Source organism: Astatotilapia calliptera, chromosome 23, assembly GCF_900246225.1.
Source record: "Astatotilapia calliptera chromosome 23, fAstCal1.2, whole genome shotgun sequence".
In the NCBI taxonomy this organism is placed as follows: domain Eukaryota; kingdom Metazoa; phylum Chordata; class Actinopteri; order Cichliformes; family Cichlidae; genus Astatotilapia; species Astatotilapia calliptera.
This window is the reverse complement of record NC_039323.1, coordinates 23,985,113-24,009,937: the sequence shown is the minus strand read 5'-3', so window position 1 is coordinate 24,009,937 and position 24,825 is coordinate 23,985,113. Positions and strand designations below refer to the sequence as shown.

At 40.7% G+C, this 24,825-nt stretch overlaps 1 protein-coding gene across 2 annotated transcripts in view; it reads left to right on the top strand.

The window, feature by feature from the left end:
- gpd2 (glycerol-3-phosphate dehydrogenase 2 (mitochondrial)) overlaps positions 1–24,608 on the top strand; it is a 36,011-nt gene extending 11,403 nt beyond the window's left edge. For both annotated transcript variants that reach the window (XM_026158497.1, XM_026158496.1), the window contains 14 exons: positions 266–390; positions 540–637; positions 1,030–1,193; positions 5,105–5,269; positions 7,507–7,651; positions 8,242–8,435; positions 8,814–8,948; positions 9,029–9,204; positions 13,375–13,506; positions 13,588–13,746; positions 17,741–17,853; positions 19,805–19,883; positions 19,972–20,070; positions 23,092–24,608. In XM_026158497.1, coding sequence (XP_026014282.1) covers positions 266–390; positions 540–637; positions 1,030–1,193; positions 5,105–5,269; positions 7,507–7,651; positions 8,242–8,435; positions 8,814–8,948; positions 9,029–9,204; positions 13,375–13,506; positions 13,588–13,746; positions 17,741–17,853; positions 19,805–19,883; positions 19,972–20,070; positions 23,092–23,217 — 1,910 coding nt within the window. In that variant the 3' untranslated portion in view covers positions 23,218–24,608. The remainder of the gene's footprint in view (positions 1–265; positions 391–539; positions 638–1,029; positions 1,194–5,104; positions 5,270–7,506; positions 7,652–8,241; positions 8,436–8,813; positions 8,949–9,028; positions 9,205–13,374; positions 13,507–13,587; positions 13,747–17,740; positions 17,854–19,804; positions 19,884–19,971; positions 20,071–23,091) is intronic.
- The last annotated feature ends 217 nt before the right edge of the window (positions 24,609–24,825 follow it).

Genomic DNA, 24,825 nt, shown 5'->3' with positions numbered 1-24,825 from the left:
GCGAGCTGATGAAGCTCATTTATCGCAGATCAGACTTTGAAGTTAATAGGTCAGAACAACATTTTTCACTTGTATTGATAATAACCGGATTCATCAGAGCGAAGAGCCGTCTGTTTATTTGTTTTTTGCCTTGAAGTTTTCGGGTGACATATAAGCTAATCGTCTGTAAGGTTTAGGTCTTATATAAGTTTAAGTTTTAGTGTAAGAAGGAAACAAGGCTCTTCTTAATACCGTTATCATTAAGGCGCTGTGTCATTTTCCCCAGACCTTAAGACTGCTCTCGTTGAGAGAAGCGACTTCTCTTCTGGAACAAGCAGCCGAAGCACCAAGCTCATCCACGGTGGAGTCCGCTATCTGCAGAAGGCCATCATGAAGCTGGACTACGAGCAGGTTACTCTGTGCTGCACCTTCGGCTTATTGAGATGCTCCTCTCTCACCATCATCTTTTTGGATTAGATAAACAGACTTTTATTGTCATTTCAGTCTCACTAACAGAGCACATCAGTAGGAAAATATATATATATATTTTTTTATAACAGTACATGATGGTGAAAGAGGCCCTCCATGAGCGAGCCAACCTGCTGGAGATTGCACCTCACCTGTCTGCGCCGTTACCCATCATGCTTCCTGTTTACAAGTAAGATTTAGAACAAGGTTTTTTGGTTAAATATGGGCGTTTATGAGGGGGATTCATCTTCAGTGGGTCTGTGTCATCTTCCCTGGGTAGCAGCTGCTCTGTGAGACTACAGTAGGGGTGTATAAATGCCTGTCGGTTCAACATCTATTACTCTTTTTGTTCTTTGTAGCTATTTGTTGAGCAAGTTTTGAGTAAATGTAGCCACGTTTTGATGATGACTGGGGTAAGGACAAAACCTGCCTTGTTTAACCAGCTTATAATTTGTTTAATACCTGTCTGAAGGAAAAATAGATTTTTGCATCTTTGTGGTGACGTAAAATTGACCAAAAAACAAGATTTTGTATCCAAATATTTAAGTAGACAGAACTTAAATCACTGTGTTTGCCTCACAGATGGTGGCAGTTGCCTTACTACTGGGCAGGGATCAAGATGTACGACTTGGTGGCGGGGATCCAGTGCCTGAAGAGCAGCTACGTCCTCAGCAAGACGAAGGCCTTGGAGCTCTTCCCCATGCTGAAGAAGGACAAGTTGGTGGGGGCCATCGTGTACTACGACGGTGAGCTCACGGCTCCGTTATTGTTGGGGTTTTTTACGCCAGCAGAGCTGTTTGTTTCATCCGCGCTGCAGTGTGTTTTCAGTTATCCAAACAGCATGCTTTGTTTGCTTATTTGTTACTCATCTCTTTTATTTTGTGTAAACATGAAAAGACAGCTGAGTCAGTCTTGCCCTTTCCCCGCCGTCTTCCTCTCCTGCAGCAAAGATTTACAATAGCGATGGCTTGATGGAAATTTGCGTGAACATGAGGTTTTATAGAGCAGCTCTGTAACCGCTATTTAAACGCCTGACAGCAGCAAACGTGATGACAGGTCTTGAAATCTTTTTCAGAAGCACCCATTGACTTCTGGGGTGTTGAAACATCAACGTGAGCATTCACGAGATGACTAAACAGATAGGAGGGAATGAAAAAATATGTTATTTGGATTGACCTTTTCTGCTTATGAAAAACAGGATATCTAACCCTCGTAGGCGTCTAAATAGCTCATATTAAATTGTCAAATGCAAAAACACAGGTGTGATGTATATAACTAAATATAGTATTTCTTTCTTTCTGGTTGTATATTTGCTGAAACAAAACCTACAAAAAGCTTGCAGTAGCTGCAGAACAACATGTTTAAGTTTTCTGTGAATTGAATCTGTTGATGGCTGTCTACACTAGGAGCCGCTGAAAGGCTATTTGAAGTACTCATTTAGTAGTCTTAAGAGCTTGAAAAGAAGGCGACAGGATTGCTTTCATTTTTTTCCAAGAGGTTTCTTTAGCTCTAAAGTAAAAGATCTTCAAAACACCCAAAGATGTCCAGTCACCAACTCTTAAGACTACCATGACCACAATGACTGAGAACCTACACTCACATAATCATGTGCAACTTAACTCTGACCCGACCTGATAAATCTTCTGTATTTTACAAAATTATTCAGACAAAGGTTCCGAAAATACACCTGTTAACACATTCAACACTGACCGTTCATGTACTCTTTGTATTCATGTGAGTAGGAAGAAATTGGCTGGTAGCTTGTAGAAAGAATAAGAGAGGACTAATAGCAATGGCAAAAAGTGAGACTATAGATTATAGATTTTATTTTTGAATTTTTTTGGCCTGGAAGGAGGAGAAGTTGAGTGAGAGCTTTGGGAGTCATCTCATAGAGCCATCCGTGACCCTAACCTGTAGATTTAGTCGTAGCCTCTCGGTTTCTAACATGTTCTGTTGCTTTAAGTTCAGTTTGGTGTCGCTGACTTTTCAATGTTTAGCATTTCTGAAACTTTTACCAGCGTCAAGCTTTAGTTAACAGTTGATATCTTAGCTGTTACCAAGAGTAGTACGTTAAATGATAGCTAGCTAGTACATGTCTATTTGCCACCGAGTGAGCATGAAATCACAAATGGTATGTGAGCCCAGCGGTAATATTTTGGCAAAAAGAGTTTCATGCCCACAAATCTAAAAAACTGCAGCACTTTCAAAACTTTTAGTTTTAGTTTTGCTCGGTTAGTTGTGATCAGAAGTTTGTATCCACTCATAATTGACATGAATGTTGTGGAAAACTTTAGGCTTTTATTTATTTATTTGAACTGTTCCATTATCAGGGTGGAATGATTGTACAGCACACATTTTAATGGCTTTAAAAAACACGATTTGGGTGCACATTGAACAACTCATTTAAATATTTTAATAAGTGGTGCAGAAGAGTTTTGACAGCACTTATTGACCAGTGCTGAGAACAAAGTGAAAGTCTAAAGAACTCAGTGAAGATCTAAGAAGGACAAATGTAGATTTACACCACCTGTGAAAGTCTCTTGAAGTCATTTCTAAACAAACGCAGATTCCAGGCTCATCAGTTCAAACATTTTTACATGAGTACAAACTATTCAGATTTGTCACCACTTTGCCGAGTCCTGTAAGAAGACCCAAACTGCCACCCTCAGATGACAGGAAATCGGTTAGGATGTTAAAGAATAACCCAGAAACCACCAAGGCTCAAGCCTGCCATGAAAAACTGTTGAATGAAAACTCTTGGAAGTGAGTTTTATATCACCATGAACTGAGAGGGTGCTAACCAAGAAAGAAGCCCCTGCTCCAAAATCAACACCTTCAAGCCCAACTGAAATCTGCAGCAGCCCACATGGACAAGCCAAAAAGTTTTATGGTCAGACAAAGCAAATATTGAGCCATTTCACCACAACGACAAGATGTAGGTTTGGAGGAGTAAAGATGAGGCTTTCAAACCTAAGAACAACATACCAGCTGTCAAGCATGGTGGTGGTAACATCATGCTCTGGGGCTGTTTTGCTGCCAGTGGTACTGGTACACTGCACAAATTGGTTGGAATAATAAAGAAGGAATTTCTTCAACTTCACCGGGAACCAACAGCTAGATTGTTGAAACTCGGACACAGTTGGGTGGATGTATTTGAACTGCGTGTTTATTTTTGACCTTGTGTTGATTAGAAGAAATCCTAAATAACATCAAGCTTGTACTTCCAGTTCTTGTTTTAAACAGTTCAATGAAATCCTTAAAAGCCCCAAATTACTATGAGATTGATGCCAGTGTGAATAAACTACTAAACACAGCAGTAGTAAAAATTAAACGCCTTTAAAATACAATCTGTCTTTCTTCAGTTCATAGACATATTTTTAGCTGTGCTGTTCAAAACCTGTACGAGTACAGACAAAGAAGCAAAAAACAATTTATTCTTTACATAAAAACATACTTTATGCTAAGAATTTAAATCAGGTAAAGTTTACGACCAACTTTCTCTTTTATTCACATTTAAACACAAATAGTGCAAATCTGAAATATACTTCAGGAAACATGTAGGGATGGTATCATTAAGCCAAACAGCAGAATAGAGAATGCAGGCCTCGGATGCAGCTCTGCCCGAGGCCTTCACATCTCCACTGGTGCCGAACAAAATGTGTTGACAGACTGGTAGGATGCCCCCTCTACCCCCGCGGCGCTAAAGGTTGCGTGTTTGCCTTTTCACCACGAAGGAGAACCAAACATATGCTGAGCGTCCAGCTGAGTGTGAGGAGCCTTGTGCCTCTGGCGTCCTTTCCGTTCCGCCGCCGAAAATAACAACGGCGTATCTGCGGGTGATGTGTTTTCTACTGCTGGCTTCGCTGAGTATGGGCTCGTTGTGTTCACTCACAACAGGCTGTTTTGTTTTTTTTTGTTTTATTTTAATTGGAGAAATGACACCACTTACAGGTTGCTGATGTTTGTCTTTATCATATTTTTACTATGAAATAAAATACGATATCCATTAATATCCGTTTATTTCTTCAGCACAGTAAGGAGCGCTTACCTGAAGTTTTATTTATCCATTTAAAATACTTTTACTCTTAAGTGATCGGAGGTTCCTGCCTGCAGACTGAGAAAATGGAAGAGCGTTTTCCTGGTGCAGAGCAGCATATGTTTGATTTTCACCTCCTCACCATCCTCCCATCATCTGCTCTGAAGGGGTGGGGGCTGGGGGCCAGGGTGATGGGGAGGAGGGGGAGGGGTGGGTCGTCTTTTCTCCAATTATGCCGTCTGGAACAATCACGCCCGTGACATTTCGAAATATGACCTTCTCTCCCGGCGGTGTAGACCGCAGAGCAGCAGCGGCAGCGGCGTCACCGGTCGGAGCGGGTGAGCAGCAGCAGCTATTTCTCCCACTTCCTTGGTTACTGCCGCTGCCACCAGCAACAGCAGACACTTCTTTATTGTCACAGACACACACCAAATGTTGGGCCTAATCCACTTACGCCGAGCTGGCTGGCTGCTGTATTATATATATATGCATTCCTCAAATACTTCCCCTAGGTACAAATTCTCCTATCCATGTGAGAAATCCAGCTAAATGCCAATAAAAAGGCACAAATTACCTCTTCCTTCCATCTTGTTCATGTCCTTCTTTTCTGTCCTGCTTCAGGTCAGCACAATGATGCCCGTATGAACCTGGCCATCGCCCTCAGTGCCGCCCGCTACGGCGCCGCCATCGCAAACTACACCGAGGTGATTCACCTGCTGAAGAAAAAGGACCCACAGAGCGGCAGAGAGAAGGTGTGCGGTGCCCGCTGCAGGGACGTCATCACAGGTGAGGGATGCGGGCGGCGAGATGGCGCTCTAAAGTTTAATTTTTTCCATCCGAAAGTGTCTCTGAGCTCCTAAAGCACAGGTTAGAAAGATCATCCTGACCCTGAAGGTTTAGACTTCCTCCAACACCATAAAAAGAGAAGATGAAATAATCATTTAAAAAGGCCAAGCTGTGTTGTGCCGCTTCAAACTGTTGCATCAGTCTACATGGAGACTGACATTAAAAAAGCTTTTTAAACATTAGGATTAAATATATTTATGAAAAATCCCTGGAAGTGAGGATGGAAAGGGTCAGCTCTATACCTGCTATATACCTGAAGACCACCATGTAACCATAACAACGGCATGTCCATTTAATCTCTTTCTTTTAACTTCTCATTAACACCATAGAGCCAGGGTTAATAACTTAAGTTCACTCTTCTCGCTTTTTGGAAAAACATGTCATATTGAGCTCAAATACGCCCCCTATGGTGGGAGCGGGAAAATCAGAAACCCCCAATTTCACCTTCACTGTGGATTGCTTTTTTTTTTCTCCCACCCATTCATCACCTTTCAGGTTTCTTGTGTGACATCATGCGCACATTGATCAATAGTTATCCACCATAGTGAACATTAAAAATGTGCACTAACAACCAGTTGGTGAGTAGTTCCTGGAGGTTTCTGGCAGTTGGTGCAAACACTTGCCATCTACTCATTAAACGGCAGCCAGAAACAAACAGTTTCCTTTAAAGTAAAATTTGGATCTACACAGCCAACACCTTTCAAAAGGTGCAACTTTTACTTTGAAAGCAAAAGATCTCCATCACTTCCACTAGGAGAGTAGTTGGCAAATGCTTGCAGATAAGTCGATGTCCTCCTAACAATAGTTTCCTGGTGTCCAAGACATTGTATACGTCTTTGCAAGTACCTCTTAAAAGGTTGATTCTGTTCATCTGGACGTGGCGTTTTCAGTGGGAGAAACGTTTTGTCACTCATCCAAGTGACTTCTTCAGTCTCAGCTGACTGCAGGTTTCCAATCTTATAAACAGTACATTTGCATAATGACTGAAACCAGCCCACTGAATGAACGAATGGGCTATGAGGTCAATTCCTTGATCATTAATATGCAAATTATCATGACCATTGATCAACAACCACTGATTAAAGTCCATAGATCAATGGCCATGAGTGCCATTCACAGTGGGAGTGGCTGCAATCACAGCATTGTTAGATGGCAAAAGATGTACCCTTAAGGCTCCTCCTCCATTCATAGATGTTCTTTACCTTTTCACGTAAATGGCCTCCTTGACTGTCCTCAGGCTCAGTCTTTCAGAATTTACTTACCTGGTTGGCTGAGCATGCATCAAGACATATTTGCAAGTAGTATCACCTTGCCACCTTGCCTGAACATCTAGAACTACAGTGTCACATGTTCAAAATGGCAGACAAGTTGAAGCCAAGCATTCGCATGATTGCAAAAACTGAATTCCACGTCTAATTGGCTTTTGCTTTATTTGCGTGTGGCGTCGGCTCAGGAGGTAGAGCAGGTCATGTCTTCCCCCTGTGCATCCATCAGAGTGTGAGCATGTGAATGTTAGGTTCAAAGCACTCAGACGTAGGAAAAAAACACTTCTGTAAATGTGTGTCAAAGGGTCAGTGACGCTTGTATTAAGAGGCGCTCAAACAAAGGAGAAAAGTGCAACAATTAGAGCCAAATATTTGTGCACTGCAGTCCACAGAGAAGTTAAAAATTAATAAAAAAGTCTCATCGTGTCCAGCTGTAGCGCTTCAGGTCATTAATAACAGTTATATTATAAACTACAAGCCTTACATTAGATTATTAATGAATAAGTTATTAGTAATACTTCAAAGCTGATAAAGGAAATTCCCATTATCTTGTTGCTGTTTTTCTTGTTTCTGCCTCTGATGTTTTCTGCAGCTATATCTACAGCTTCCTTTTATTTGAGTTATGTATTGTTCTTAATGACCATGAAGGCTTCTAAAAGGATTTTTTTTGGGTAAATGCATTATTGTAAATGTAAGTAGAAATGAATGTGTATAGCAAATAATATATACACAGGCAGGACGGTGCTGCAGTGGTGTGAAATAAAAAAGGAAAAACTCAATTTAATTGTGATAAGAAGCTGCTGTTTGCATTAAGAAGCCAGTGAACGGTTCCTCCCACATTATTGTTTGCTTATTTTTTGTATTTGATGTCTCTCTTAATCGAATCTGTCAACGTCTCGCTCGTCTTCACAGGGCAGGAATTTGACGTGAGGGCCAAGTGTGTGATCAACGCCACCGGACCGTTCACAGACGCTCTGAGGAAGATGGACAACCAGGAGGCCTCGAACATCTGCCAGCCCAGTGCTGGAGTTCACATCGTCATCCCCGGATACTACAGGTCTGACATAATAATGCCAAAAACAACCAAAGCTGTTCCTGTTGTTTTCTTTTTCTCTTCCATTAACATGTATAGTAGTTCCTGTGTTTTCTCATTCCTGTGTGTAAATACTAAGCTAGCCAAACTATTATCTGACCTCCGCCTACATACATAGGACAATCTTCTCCGGTTAAGATACAGCCGAGTGGCAGAGTGGTTTTGTTGAAGTCGGAGGTTTTAAAGTTCAGCTAAGCTTATTGAGTGAAACCCGAGGGAGCGCGAGCCCTTTGAACAGAAATGCCAACCACCTAATTTTCTTCCTCCTGCTCACTTATTCTCATCTTCCTCCTGCTGCTATCTACCCCCCACCCACATACTCCCGTGCCTCCTCTACCTCTTCCATATCTGTGTTCATTTGTCTCCTGCTCAGGTTGGCCCTCATCTCCTCATTTTTAGTGCCACCATTCCTTCTTTTCCTCCTGTTTTCCTCAATTTTTTTGCGCCACTCTCCTTTTTTATTTCAATAAACCGCACAGACTCCTGCTACTTCTATTACGAGTGGTATATTTAATAATAAGAAATCCTCCTTTTTTCCCTTCTCCTTGGCACAGTCCTGACAACATGGGTCTCCTCGATCCAGCCACCAGCGATGGTCGTGTCATCTTCTTCCTGCCGTGGGAGAACATGACCATCGCCGGAACAACCGACACCCCCACTAGTGTGACAGCCCACCCAATCCCAGGGGAGGACGACATCAACTTCATCCTGAGGGAGGTCCGCAATTATCTCAGCCCTGATGTAGAAGGTACAGGAGTGCTTTGTGATGAACTTTTGAGTAGCCTGCTTTTTATTTTTTACCTGCTTCACATGGAGCCGCATGCTTATATGGTGACTGAATCTGCAGTTTTAAAGGTTTTTTTTAATTACTGACTCACAGGTTTGGGCATTCAGTGATGCATTGGGGAAGGGTAGGTAATCGTAATCTCATCTTTTTGGGTAGAGCAGCGAGTTTCTAGTCAGAAAGATTGCTCTTAAGGGTCTTAAATCAAATCTTGCTGTGCTTGGAGTCCCTCAGGGATTCATTCTTGGCCCACAGTTGAATATAGAGTTGTTAGCTCTATATTCTCCTCTTTGGCTCCTTCTTTAATAAACATGACATGGTGTGACATTTTTGTGTCTGCAGTGCGTCGAGGAGACGTGTTGGCAGCGTGGAGCGGCATACGTCCCCTAGTGACGGACCCCAGCTCCAAAGACACCCAGTCCATCTGCAGGAACCACATCGTCAGCATCAGTGACAGCGGACTGGTCACAATCGCTGGTGAGCTGGCCTTCATCTGTTTGATCATCTTCAATGAGAGGTACCTGTGATGGATTTTAAAACACAGCTTTGGTGTTCAGGTGGGAAATGGACCACCTACAGATCTATGGCTGAAGAGACCCTGGACGCAACAATTAAGGCCCACCGCCTCTCAGCTGACTCCTGCAAGACTGTTGGTCTGATGCTGGAGGGAGCCAAGGGGTGGACGCCGACCCTTTACATCCGCCTGGTGCAGGACTACGGCCTGGAGAAAGAGGTCAGATGTTACGTTACTGCAGCTGGTCATTAAAGCCTAATACTGTACTGTTTACTATTAAAGCTCAGCAGGTTTTTAAGCACAGCTGCTGATCGATGGCTCTTTTCCTTTCATTTCCTCTGCTTCTGCTTTCCTTCTGTTACCGAGTCGCTTCCAGCAGCCTAAAGCAGTCCTACTCGGCAGGTTTGATACTTTATACATGTTAGCCTTAATTTCTCAAACAGTGGCCTTTTCTTACATTAACCCCAAAGCATACCAGGCCTTTATTTAAAGTTTCCTTCTCTTGTACATTTTATCAGACTTGCCAAAGAAGTGTGTCGTTGTGGACCGGAGAGTTGAGTTTCTTATGATTTTATGCTTTATGTGCAGTTTTGTTTCTTCTTTTAGAAAACTTATGATCCAAGCTGCAAAAAACTGATAAATAAGCCCCATAATTTACCACCACATCTTCAAATCTCTTCTTATGCTACATCTGTTTATTGTGAATTACCCAACAGTGGGACTAATATAGACCATCTTATCTTATCTTAGGTTGCATTTGAGCATCAGTCTAAACCTTGAAAATGTTAAATTGATATATAGGTGTCTTTTGTCCTTTACAATTATAGCTGGTTCATCGATGAAGCTCTACTTCTGATTGTTGTCAAAATGCAACACTCTCTGATGTTTTCATATTAACAGCTTTCATTTAAAAGGCTGAAAGACTTTTATCTGAAAAGTTTGGTAAAATGGCAAAGTCAAACTTGTGAAGCTGTACTGGTGGAAGAGGAAGAACTAGAGGTCAGGGAAACATTCATCAGTTCCTTTTTCCCGCCTTCGATTGTCTAATTAGTGAGCTCATGTGTACTGTAGCCTCAGTTTCCTGTTTGTAGTTGACAGACGTGTCACCCGTTCTGCTGCTGATGAGACGCATCAGCAGCAGAAGACCATACTCCTCTGCATAGCTTGGTTGTAACAAGTGGTTATTTGTGTTACTGTTGTCTTCCTATCAGCTCGAAGCGGGCTGAGCATTCTCCTCTGACCTCTAGCATCGTTTTCACCCAGATTAGTGAAGCTCACAGACTATTTTCTCTTTTTCAGATTGTTCTAGAACTCTAGAGATGGTCGTGTGGGGAAACTCCCAGCATATCAGCAGCTTCTGAAATACACAGTCCATCAACCCTGCATTGTTTAAAGTTGCTTAAATCACCGTCTTCTTCCTCTTTCTGATGCTTTTTGAACGTAGCTCATCATCTTGATAATGTCCAGATTCCTAAATACACTCAGTTGCCTCCATGTAATTGGCAGACTGGATGTTTGTGTTAATGAGCAGTTAAAAAAGTATACCTAATGAAGTGGCTGGTGAGTGTACAAATAAGTGTCTGACTTTAATGTGAAAGTCTGGATCTCTCTGCCACTGAGATAAGTGACGGTTTATATTTAAAGCCACATCTTCCAGGTTTGTTTTCAGACCAATCAATGAGATTACTGCTTCATTAAGAAAAGTTTGGGAGTGCGTAGCTACTGTACACACTGGCTGACACAGCCGTGTACAAACCGAGCTGTAACCGCAGCTCTCGCAGACACATTCGGTGTCTTCTCCACCAGATGCTGACATTAAAGCTGCTGCTGTAACAAAGCTGACATTTCCACTACACAAAAGACTGGACACGCGTTAGAACGCACTGTGTGCTGTCCAATTTACCAGTGGCATTAAGGAAAGGCACATCGACTCACATCAGCTTTGCAGCGTCTTTCTGATAATTAGCCTGCTCGTTTTCATTAAGCGCAGTAGAACATAGTTTCATAAGGAAAAAGGAGTCCTGCGCTGAGTGCCTGCAGTAAACGTACTCCTCATTAGGGGCCTCAGCTCTGGTTGTTCTGGTTGTTCTCTGAAATATTCCTAAAAGGTCACTGTTGGTATTTGGACAGCGTTTGCCCTTTCACACGATCAGCAGGCCAACGATCTGAATAGCAAATAACCTGTTGTGTTCTGTAAACATGTGACACCTCATTGACAAAGCGGCGTTATCGTTTGTCGTTTAACTCAGAAGAGGTGAAATCGATCATCTGAATACCAGCAGCTGCAAGTTTACATAATTTAAACTGTAGTGAAAGGACTTAAACATGCGTTTAAAAGCAGAAGCTTTTTATTGTTTAACTCTTTAATTGTGTGTAACGTCTGTTAAAATCAGTCTTCAGTTTAAGAGTGGAATATTTGATTGATGGACAGTGCTGAGTCTGTTAATATCAGGGTGTTTTTCTAATTTTGTATTAAAACTATGTTTTTTGGGCTGTTGGTTAAACACAACAGACAATTTAACAGTTAATCTAACAGTTATTTTCTGACCTTTTTTAAAAACATGCTGTTAAAGAGGACAGAAAACTAAATAATTCTAAATAAATTAATCAATAAATTAAGTAAATACAAACATTTATTCGGGGAGGGAATTGAAAAATAATTTCTATACATACTATTCAAATTTTAATTAAGGCTACAGCTGTTTTTCTACATTTGATATTTTTAATTTTTATTCTACATTTTCTATATTTTTTTGTATTTCACAATTCATGTATTTATTTATGTATTTATGCTCAGTTTTACTACAGTTATTTAGTTTAGTTTTAGTTTACAACATTAATTTATAGATAAATTTAATGTATTTAATCTATATAATGTATTTATTTAGTGTATTCACTCAGTTTTTATATTATGTTTTTAGTTCTGCAAATCAATTTCCATAGTTTTACATTAATCTAATTAATTCTCTATTTTGCATCATATATACCTCAACATTTACTTAATGATTTATTTATTTTTACATTTATCTTCATTTATACTCGGTCATTATTTGAAAGTTATTTAGGTAGTAGATATTAATTAATTAATTGTTCTGTTTTTGCATTTGTATATTATTTCTCCACATGAATTTATGTAGCTATCTAATTATTTCTGTATTTTAACTTGGATTTATTTCTCTGTCTACATTCAAACATTCATTTTGTACATTTATTTTTAAATGTATCTATTTACTTATTCAGACTTGTGCCATTATTGCTCATTATTTCACTGGCAGCTGGGAAAAACTAACCAAGAGCAAATAGATTTTCAGAATAATGGACTTATATGTTGTAGGAGGGATAACAGGAATTATACATTCACACACTTATTATACACACACTGAATTCAGCTTATTTGGAAAAACCCAAATAAGCTGGCGTCACACCTGTAATTCTTAAGTTGGAGTAGGATGTTCAACATCTTTCTCTATAGAAATATTTTAGCACAGCCCCCCCCCCCCTATTATTTAACCGTTATAGCAATATGCCATTAACAGTGGAGGGAAACAGCGGGAGTAGCCATGTGAAAGTATGATATACTGTCAAACTCTGTTTACAAATGTATTAACTCATTCACTGCCATTGACGTCTATAGCCGTCAATGGCAGTGAATGAGTCAATGGGTTTAACTCATTCACTGCCAATGGCTGGCAGTGAATGAGTTAATCAGTCAGTATAAGAGGTGTCGGTCTTTATTTCCTCATGTAGGAAATGACTTGTAATATTTCTACTGATGCTGCTTATGTATTTCTCAGATCAGCTAATGACTTTATATAAAAGCTCCTATGACAAGGATGGTAAAAACGTTTAGATATAAAAAGCAGTTTAGTGTAAATGATATATTTAGGAAAATCAAATTATAGACCATGATGAGACTTTGTTCTAGCAGATGTAAGAAAAAAACAAAACAAAACAAAAAAAAGTTCCTAATGAGTGAATAATGTATTCATTTTAATAAAAGTTTTATCAGTGAATAACAGGTGGGTCACATGTTTCGATGTAACTAAACAGTCAATAAACTTCTAATAAGTGCTTCTGATTATCCAATAATTTAATACTGTTATTAACACAGTTTAAATTGTGTGTTTGTGGGTTGACTACACAAATTCAGGCAGTCTTTTTGCTTTAGTTTCACCTTACTGTTTATGCATGTCCCTGTAATTTATGACCTTTGATAATTGTTTGAGTGTTTGAGTAATGGTGTTTTATCACAGTCCTGGTGATTTTGCTTTGGTATAAATTCCTAAACATGTTTTCAGGGCAGAAAACCTCTGATTAGCATTATTATTAACATAAATTAATATAAAATCTATGTATTTAAGTAAGTATTTATATCTTTCTCTGGCACAGGTCGCTCAACACCTGGCCTCCACGTATGGGGGAAGGGCATTCGACGTTGCCAAAATGGCTCAGGTCACCGGGCAGAGATGGCCGATCGTCGGGAAAAGATTGGTGTCTGAATTCCCGTACATCGAAAGCGAGGTAAAGTGGGACTGTTGTGTAAATGGTTAAAGTTCCAGCTGTGTGTCTGAGGAGTGTCTGAGAGCTTCTCGTCTTTTTCAGGTGCTATATGCGATTAAGGAGTACGCCTGCACCGCCATCGATGTCATCGCCCGGCGAACTCGCCTGGGCTTCCTGAATGTGCAGGCGGCTGATGAGGCGCTCCCACGTATCGTCCAGATCATGGGCAAAGAACTGGACTGGAGTCAGGAGAAGAGGACGGTACGGCTTTACAACACTTGATGTTTTTAACCCTTTAACATTCACCAGGTCACCGTTTGGTATGGTTAGATTTACAGAATCTCTGTTGTCCACATAGAGAGGCTTATTAAAAAAATATGCACGGCAATATGTCTGTGAAGGTTCTCAGTCCTCCAGGTCATCGTAGTCAAAGGAGCTTGCAAAGAAAAGCGTCTGGACTTCTTTAAGTTGCTTGAAGACGTTTCACCTCTCATCCGAGAAGCTTCTTGGATGAGAATGTCTTCACAGACATAAATAAAAGGAAATATAAGGCCCACATCTACTACTGAAAGTGTGCTTATGGTTAAAACATAACCTAACTCTATTTCTAAAACTGTCACCAGCATCCTGAGGTGCATGTCTGCAGGTTAAAAGGATGTGCACTGATGGGATTACACTTGTTTTATTCCCCTGGCTTCTGCATAAAGCTTTAATCCCTGGTGGGTTTCTCAAGTCGGGGCAGGGATTCGTTTTTGATCAGAGTACAATGGAAATGTCCACACCCTTTGCTCTTTCATAGAGGAGGCTCTGTGCATGCATGAAAGTTGAGCTATTTTAGGCCTTTATTGTTAACCAGCAGAAGTAGTGGGAGAATAGCTCATAAACAAGTCGGTTAATCATGCACCAAACAATCTGGTTTCTGGTTTTCCTTGTGTAAAAGCTTTCAGTTACATTGTTGTGAAAAAGTGTCTGCTTTCTTCATGGTTTTTTGTTTGTTTGTGTTTTTTTGCATATTTGTCACACTGAAATGTTTCAGATCATCAAACAAATTTTAATGTTAGGCAAAGATAACCAGAGTAAATACAAAAATGCAGTTTTTAAATGAAGATTTCATTTATTAAGGGAGAAACCCTATCCAAACTCACCTGGGCCTGTATGAAGAAGTACATCATGAATTAACTGTATTAACCACATTTTTTGGAACCCTGACTTCAGTTTCTTCAGCTACACTAAGGCCTGATTACTGCCAGACGTGTTGAATCAAGAAATCACTTAAATAGAAAATGTGTGACAAAGTGAAGCTAAAAGATCTCAAACACCAACACAGCACATCACGATCTAAAGGAGCAGCTGAGAAACAAATCAGTGACATCTATCAGTCTGGAAAAGGTTACAAAGCCATTTCTGAGGCTCAGGAACTTCAGTGAACCACAGTGAGAGACATTATCCACAATTGAAGGAAACTTGGAACAGTGGTGAAGCTTCCCAGGAGTGACCAGCCAACCAAAATTACTCCAAGAGCTTCGATGACTCATCCAAGAGGCCGCAAAAGAACATCTAACTCACTTGTCTCAGTTAAGGTCAGAGTTCATGATTCAACAATAAGAAAGAGACTGGGCAAAAACGGCGTCCATGGGAGAGTTCAAGGAGAAAACCACTGCTGACCAAAAAGATCACAAATGCTCGTCTCACATTTACCAAAAACATCTTGATGATCCCTTTTTTTAATTACAGTTTTTCATGGAATAAATGTAAAAGCTGCAGTTTGTATTTACTCAGACTTACTAACTTCTAGTATTAAATTTGTTTGATTTGATTGATCAAGAAGGTGGAAGATACTTTTTCACAGTACTGCAGCTCCAATGATCAGTTTTCCCAAAAAAAAAAAACCTGTAACATCACCCCAAAATTTGTTATTGGTAATTCTTTGTCTGTGATTGAGAGATTTTAATCAGCGTAGTCCTGGGCCCTATTTCAGGAAGCCGGTTTAGAAAACTCAGAGTGAAAAACGATACTCAGGGTTGAGTAACCCCGAACTGTCCAACTCGGAATATTCGGTTTCAGAAAGGCTGATAACAATTAGTTCAGTCAACGCGGAGTTGCTTTAACCCCAAATTAAGCGCGCGCACGAGGATACATAAAGCCCTGATTAGTGGAGCACAGATTAAGCGAGTCACCATGGAGACGGAGGGAAAGAAGGCGCGGTCAATGTATTTTACAGCGCTTGAGGCCGAAATTCTGATGGCAGCATATGCCGATAACATGCAAATTTTGCAGAAAAAAAGTAACACAGCCTCAGCTGCAAAAGAAAGGGAGCATGCATGGCAAAACATAGCCGACAGAGTCAATGCGTGAGTGTTAATTTAAACATTGATCTAGGGATTTCCACCCATTTAACACGTTATTTATTATATTTTATTTTTTATTTTATACATTTTATTTTGTGATGTGACGTGTGCGCAGGTGCAACCCAACAGGCCCCAAACGTTCCTGGCAGCAAGTAAAAATGAAATATAAAAATATAGTCCAAACAGGTAAGGTGTAATTGTATTATGAGCCATAGTGCTTGGTCTGTTTGTCCCATGTAAATCAATTGCAGTTAGAGGCTACATTAATTTCCCCTCTGTAAGCACTTATTGAAATTATCTGAGCACATTACAAGTACATATTTGCTTACTCTGTATGCTCAAATGTGGCCCGTTATAGCCAACAGAAAAAAAGCGGAGGCCCGAAAAACAGGTGGGGTCCTCCACCACCACCACTCACAGAGGCTGAGCAGTTGGCTTCCACATTTGTGATAATGTTGGCAGCATCACATATGATCTTCACAGTGCAGAGAACACAAATTAGCATCCATTACTATAATGAAATAATTTGTTAGTTTGAAATGCTACAGGGAACCATGTACCTGTACATTAATGCTGTGGAAAGACTTCCTGTTCACATAGTCTCCTTCATTTACTGAAGGAGCAATGACTGGAATGTGAGTGCCATCTATACAGCCAATCACGCCTGGGAACCGTGAAAATAAATGTAAAATTTAAGTAGTAGTTCAAGTATCACCACATCATAAATTAAGTTTCGTTCATCCTGATACCTGCAATTTTGTGGCATCCCTCTTTGATAAATCTTGTGGGTCTATGACCGGGGAACACCACAAACGAGTACAGGAGACGTTTCAGTGCAACTGTAACATTCCTGACTGCCCGACAGACGGTAGCCTTGGAAACGTGCTCAGCGTCACCAATATTATACAGAAAGCTCCCGTTTGCAAAAAAACCGAAGTGCAATACAAATAATATGTAATGAACTGAGAGCATGTCCGCGATGTGTCACATGAGCAATATTAGGCCTGAGGATGTTATTCAAATAAATTGTAGATTGTGCTGAAAAACGGTAACGTTCACACAGGAAATCATCAGGAAATGATAAAATGTCCGAACGCGCTCTAATCACTCTCTCCCGGCGGAGAGCTCTGCGGAGAATTTGGGCTTCAACATCTACTGGCTCTTCAAGGAAGGGACACGCCATGTCTGACACTTCCTACAGTCAGGTTTCCGACAAAGAGGCGGAGAAGGTCAGGGTTAGTTGAAGTAAACCTGCTAGGGGGCAGGTTAGCTTCACGGAGTGTGTCGTCATAGTAACTCACTCAGAATTAATCTAAACTCGCTTTGTGAAACCGAAAACCCAGAGTTTTCGTTAACTCAGGGTATACTTACTCAGAGTTTGCACTAAACCGGCTTCCTGAAACAGGGCCCTGGAGTTAGAAAACACAGATTAGAAAACACAGATTAGAGAGTCTCACTTGTAGGATGGGTGGAAGTTGTGCAGCCATAATAAATAATTTCTCCTCACTGTCACTGTCATGTGACAGCGACAGACTTTCTTTAGATTTGATGTGGTGGTCAGACACAAAGAGACTTTTGAAGATGTTATTTTGAGTTTTGGAAAACCAGATGTTTTCCAGTGTTTTGAGGTTTGTTTAGAGCTAAAAGATCTGATGAATCAGGTAAACTAACATCGAGCTGTGCATTTTGAGACAGCAGCTTGTATGAGTGACATGTAGCAAGCTGGAGAAAAAGAAACATTTTAGCCGTTGACACACATTGTAGTGACCTCATTAGACATTAGATGCCTCATTTAATGTTATAACCTGAGTTACAGAGGGTGTATGTGTGAATCTGTTTGTTCTGATTAAGGAGAAAATGACTCTGCTGATTAGTGTGGGCTCACTTTTTTTTTTCTTTAAATCCAGGAGGAACTTGAGGCAGCGAGGAAGTTCCTGTACCATGAGATGGGCTACAGGTCTCGCTCTGAGCAAATAACCAAGACGTCTGAGATTAACCTGGACAACCATGAAGTAGCCAGGTAGTGCTTTTGAAAACGTCAGATAGTTCATTTAAGTTTCCTGATTGATTTATGCATTTTTTTTCTTTCTTAATCATGTTCCATATCAGTTATAGACTACTCAAAAAATTAAAGGGACACTTTAATGAGAGTATACCATCCAGTCAGTTAAATCTCTGGGATGTTGTTCTGGTCATTTAAGTGTCAGAGGGGCTTGTTAATGAGTTTCAGTTGCTTTGGTGTTAATGAAATGAACAACAAGTCCAGTAGACATGTGACAATGAGACAAACCCCAACAAAGGAATGATTTGCAGCTGGAGGGGACACATTTTTCCCTCTTCACTTTTTCTGTTTTTTACTAGTTTTGCATTTGGCCAGTCTCTGTGTCACTACTGCTAGCATGAGACGATACCTGACCCTACAGAGGTTGCACAGGTAGTCCAACTCCTCCAGGATGGCACATCAATACGTGCCATTGTCAGAAGGTTTGTTGTGTCTCAGGAACACACAGGCAGTTACTGTAGGGGAGCTGGACAGGGCCATAGAAGGTCCATCAGCAGGACCGATATCTGCTCCTTTACGCTAGAAGGAACAGGATGAGCACTGTGAGAGCTACAAAATGACTTCCATTAGGTCACTAGTTTAAATGTTGCTGACCAAACAATCACAAACAGACTACATGAGGGTGACCTGAGGGCCTGCTGTCCTCTGGTGGGCTCAGTGCTCACTGCCTGGCACTGTGGAGACTGATTGGCATTTGCCAAGGAATACCAGAATTGGCAGGTCCACCACAGGCACCCTGAGCTTTTCACAGACGAGAGCAGGTTCACCCTGAACTCGTGACAGATGTGAAAGTGTCTGGAAAAGCCGTGGAGAAGGTTGTGCTGTCTGTAGCATCGTTTAGCATGACCGGTTTGGTGATTGGTGATTGGTCAGGGGAGACATGTCCATGGAGGGGCACACAGACTCTGTGGTTCTTACTGTGGGGCACAGAGCAAATTTCAACTACAGGATTTCCTGCAAGTATTTAAATAATCTTAAAATATTATTTTTATAGTAATTTATGACCCTGATCATATTTAAGTTCGCTCTCATATTTTTACTATAAGGGGAATATTTCTCCCCACTGTAACTTTGGTCAGTCTGTCTCTACAACTCCTCACATTTTTTTGTTCGACTTGCTGGCTCTGATTATTACACAGCTAATAGACCCAGAACCAGATTCAGAGATTCTGGAGCAGACATTCAGGCTCTGGAAAAACTTGCTGCTTTCAGGGATAAAGGACCATGTTTGTGGCTCAGTTACCCAAATACTGTCTCTGGTACTGATCTCTGGTTGGATGAAGAGTTGGCAACAGTTTCAGGCAATGCCCTTTTAAACTCTTTGAAGGATCTGGTAGAGCTGTGATACCAAAACTCCTCTATTTTTAAAAGTAATATGAAAACATCTTAGATTACCTGTCACAGATATATGACAGGTAATGATGACCAAGTATAAATAAAAAAGTATAAGTAGGTCATAAATGGTGGGTGAGGTGGTGGGTGAAAGGAGGAAAGTCAGGCCTTTTTTTATCCCGTTTGGGGAAAATACTTATTTATTTCAGTGCAGATGGTAGTAGTTACAACTTACTAACTGTTGCTGTTGCACCTCAAAGGCATTTCCAAACCAGCGAGTAATTAGAAGGTCAACACGCTTTTGAGGAAAGCATAACAGCCTCTAACAGCCACTGCTCGCTAGGGAAAAATGTTTATTCCCAAACACCAACCAGGGAACGAAAGCTAGAATTTAAGTAGTGGTTACTGGAGGCCATGTGGGTTTTTTGGGTCGTGGTTCCAGTGTTGGTCCTGGGCCAATGCTGGTTATGGTGTTGTATGCGCAACATCAACATGACGGTATTTGATCCACTGCTGTTGTTGTTGTCTGTTAATATCGCTGCTGTAAATCGGCTGTTACTGCTCGTGTGTCTGACAGGTACAAGAAGCGTTTCCATAAGTTTGACAAAGAGAGCAAAGGATTCATCACCACTGTTGACGTCCAGCGAGTTTTACAGGTGAGTTTTTTTCTCTCAGTCTTCACATATTTGTTACCCGCAGCTGCATGTCATTGATCCCGAGTGCTGTGTTTCTCCTTCCCTGCAGAGCATCAATGTGCACATTGATGAAAACGCGCTCCATGAAATCCTTAATGAGGTGGACCTCAACAAGAACGGACAAGTCGAAATTGATGAATTCCTGCAGGTAGGCACTAAGTACAGAGATGATCAGCAGCGCTTAATTTTAAGTGCCTTCTTTAGCATCTGTAAGCACAAGACAGACATCAGTTATCTGTGATCTGTTAATGGAGCAGCTGTGCACAATAAATGCTTAAACTAGCTTTGAGCTACGTGCTCTGAGTGGCCACTTTGTTAGGTACAGCTGTCCAATCAGCCAATCACCTTTTAACAACTCAAAGGATTTGGGCATATAGACGTGCTTCATGCCTAAATGCATGCAAGGTATGCTCTTCTGCATACCTTGGTTGCAGTCAAGGTATGCAGAAGAGCAACTCCGAATGGACAGCATGTCACTTCATTATATTAGCCAGTTATCAGATTTCAGTCCAGCAGAGCAGCTTTAGGATGCGGTGTAATGGAAGATTCTCATTTGCAAATCTGCAGTAACTGTGTGGTGCTATTATGTCAACAAGGACTAAAATCTCGGAGGAATGTTTCCAGCAACTTCTTGAATCTGCACCATGAAGAATGAAGCCAAAAGCGAGTTCGACCCAGTACTAGCAAGGTGTACCTAATGGAATGGCGGGTGATGTTACATAGAAACACGTCTTAAAGGTTTAGTTACAGCTTACAAATCCAAAATGCGGTGGTGGACTGGATTTTTTTTTTTCTTTTTTCTAGATTTTAGCAGGCAGTGAATAAAAAAAGTGTCTGGCTGTAATAATGCAAATTTATTTGTTTTCATTTGCAAAAATAAAAAATGCAGATTCATGGAAAAACTGAAAAATATTTGGATCGCAGGTTTCAGCTACATGATTTCCTGCATGTAGCTGAACATTTAAATAATCTTTAAACAATCTTAAAATATTATTGTATTTATATTTTACAGGAAAATCAAAAATACCAGAACAAATTTTAAAAAAAGGCAAATAAGAATGATTTTCTTTATGCGCACATGCACAGTATGCAGTGTGGTGTGTGTCTTATAAGAGGGAGCATTAATGCCCAACACCTCTGTGAGTGTGCCTGCCCTTCTCAAACCAGCAGAGCAAACATGACTGAGGACGCAAAGGCTGGATAATGGAAGCCCTCAGGAGCCTGATCTGTCACACACGGATTCAGCCTTTTTCTTTTTTGTTTTTTTTTTGTGGGAAATTGAGCCTGGAATTAACATGAATTCAGCCTGTAAGTGTACAAATCCAGTTTTTCTAATAGTAAGGTCACCAAAAGTCAAAGGTTCAGTTCCTCCTCTCTTGCCTGTCATTTTCAGTATTTTTACCCTGATAAAAGCAGCATATTCCTCCTCATACATGCAGGAGAGCTGGAACTTAAATTATCCTGTCGTTAAGAGAGAGAGAGAGAGAAAAAAAGAAAGACCTGTGTCCACCTGACAGGTGAGTAAACTTCCGCTGCTGCAAGCCGAGAGTGTGAAGTCTAAAGCAGCGGCAGGTCAGGCCGAATGAAGGTAATTAGAGAGGAGAGGCTCTGTCAGCGACTCGTGTAATGAGGCCTGAGGAGTGTCCGGGGAGCCCACACGTCCGTCTGTCGCTAAATTACTTTCTCACTCGAGTCCAGAGAACAGCCATTACAGAGGACTACCTTTGTTAGCGACCTATCTCTGCTGCAAGCGAGCCGATGTTCGGACAATAGAGAAGCTAAAAGTGAAAAGAGCTTCTGTCTCCTTTGTGATGACATCTGTATCTGTGCGTTTGTTTCTGCTCGCCTGATTCGCCATGTGAACAACAAACACAAAGTAGTGTGGAGGATATTGATCTTTTAACCCTCACACAAAACCTAACCCAGTTCTCCGGTTAACGAAAATTATGGCTGGAGGTGGGAAATGAACTAAAAAGGTCCAAGAAGTGTTAAAGCTGAGCCAGGTGACTTTATCTGTGGTGGATAAGGAACAGGAGCAGCAGCCGTGTGTTCTTCTGCTGCTGTAGAGATGCTCTTCTGCGTACTTTGGTTCTAACAAATGCTTATCTGAGTTAATGTTGCCTTCCTGCCAGCTCCCAGCAGTCCAGTCATTCTCCTCTGACCTCAGGGTTCAACAAGGTGTTTTCACCTAGAGAGCTGCTGCTCACTGGATGTTTTCTCTTTTTCACAGCAATTCTCTATAAAAAACAAACAAACTAGAACTGCGTGAGTGGGAAATCCCAGCAGATCAGCAGCTTCTGAAATACCAATAACCATGCCACATTTAAAGTTACTTAAATCCTCTTTTTTTTCTCAATTCTGTTGCACAGTTTGAAGTTCAGGAGGCCACCTTGACAATGTTTACATGCCTAAATGCACAGAGTTAGTGCCATGTGATCGGGTGATTAGATATCCACTGTCCATATGTACATAGCGCTGCAGAACTGTACCCCCCCAGCATGTTTACACTGAGTAGGAGATGCTCTGTATCTCATTGTACAACTGTATAGTGACAATAAAGGCATTATATTCTATTCTATTCTATATATTTTGTTAATGAGCAGTTAAACAGGTTTACCTAATGAAGTTTTCATAGATAAAGCTGCTTAGCAGTACATGAAGTCCTTAAAATAAGGGCGTCTTTGACCTGAACCAATTTAATAGAATTAATATAAGGAGTTTAAATATTTGTGTTTCGTGTCTAAATTTTTAGAAAAGAAAAAACAGTGACAGCACTTTCTTAGCGCGTCATCTTAACTATTAAAACATTGCTTTGCACTCGATTTGTTGACACTAAGATTGAGAAGAATATATAACCATGTCAGAGAACATTAAAATCGCTGCTTGTTTCCTGCCGTTGGAGAAGATTACATGACCTCATTTTCACATTAAAACAGTCGCACCTTGCTCAGCTTTAACACATGAAAACTAAAAATGGTTTCATCGTCTGCCTCTCAAACTCAGGGATGTGAGCTCTAAAGCCTTTCACTGCCAGGCAGGCGGTTTCCTCCTCGTCCTGCAGATAATTATTTCTGCCCGAGGAAAGCGGCCCGCCTCGCTTTGACAGGTTAACCTTTCCCGCCGTTGTCCTACACGCCACGTACTCTGTTCTCTCCTGTTCCCTCCGCAGCTGATGAGCGCCGTGAAGAAGGGACACGTGTCGGACAGCCGCCTGGCCATTCTGATGAAAACTGCAGAGGAGACTCTGGATCAGAGGGAACCGGTGTCGGTGGACCGAAGCGGGGGCGGAGTCTGAGTTGGATGCCAAAACAAAAAACCAAAAAAACCCCCAACCTTTAAAGGTGGTGATGACACAAAAAAAAGATGCAAATGGAGCTATTTGAATGACAATATTGCAATCAAGCATGCAGCCGGATGAATTTGGACAAATCAAGCACTCCTGTGTGTTTTGGGTGAAACGGTATCTAATGATTGAGGCTGAGATGTGTCTGTTTATTTCATCTGTTATGTCCAAAGTCTTAACATCTGGTGCCTCAGACCACACACACAACATTTTATACTGTCTTTTTACGCAGCACTTTTAATACTTTGACGTTCTCTTTGTCCAGCACTCCTTGATTGACGCTGATTATTGTGTAAATACCATCTTCAGGTGGCTTTGCATCACGCAACACAATTTACAGATAAATGTGAAGTTTCCTAGAAAAAGAAGGAAAAAAAAAAAAAGCAATTTGGTTCCAAGTATTGAAAAAAGAGCACTTCATTTACGTTTCTCAAAAATAATCACCCTTTTATTAAGTGAAAAAAGGTTTTAGCAGCTGCTTGAGGAAGATGCTTTCACCTTTTCAGGACGCCTGTTCTAGCTGTTGTTTAGTCACCGTACGTTAGCTGTATCAGTCTACTCGTATATGACTAAATGGTTGACAGGATGCAGGCAGCAGAATTAAAAAGAAAAGAGAACTTGAATGTGCCACTTCAGCCAGAAGAGGCGAATATGCGAGGCTGAAGATGAAGAAAGCGGGTATTTGGTAATTGTAGTGGCAATTTAAACCAGTTTTGCTACCGAGGCGCTGCCAGAGACGTTTAATTGGTGAGGTCTTGATTGTCCGTTTCTAAAGTTATAGTTCCGCTGGGGCAAAATGTCCGCATGAATCAAATACAATCAAACAACATCCATTTGTGTATCCAATATATATCCATTAAATGTAGAGCGGGAAGAATCGATACATTGTCGTATCACAGCATTTTGTATGCTGATGTTGTATCGATACAGGGAGACCAAACATCTGTACTTTATTAGAAAATTAAACTACAACCAATATGTGATTTTCATTTATTTTAACAGTTAATATATTACGAGAAAAACAGACTGATAGCAAATTGACTCTGTCTTACAGAAATATTTATAGCAGATTTTAATGACAACTGTATCTTATTGTTCAAAGCATACTGAGATTGACAGATATTGAGGACATAATTAGTGATAGTTTGTCACTGCTGTAATTCATTTAGTTTTATTTATTAGTTTTCATTTAGTTTTAAATAGCGCAAAATCACAAGGACGGTATCTTATACAGTAAACACTCTATAATCCATCTAATAATCCAGTCACCAATCAAACGACCCCCTATGAGTAAGCACTTGGTGACAGTGGAAAGGAAAAAAAATATATAGTGTTTAAATGGAGCCGCTCTTTTTTTTTTAAAAGAGAACGTTTTTATTTTATTTAGCAACAAATTTCCTTTTTAAAAAAAATAATTTTTCTTCAAGGAAACTTCCTGGTAGGAAGTGTTGGACCTTTAGACAAAACCTCAGTGATAGTTTCTGCGTGTCCTCTCTGATCTGTTAAAAGCACAAGTCAGGTGACGCTCAGCATATTTAAAGTATTTCTTCAGCCAGGTTT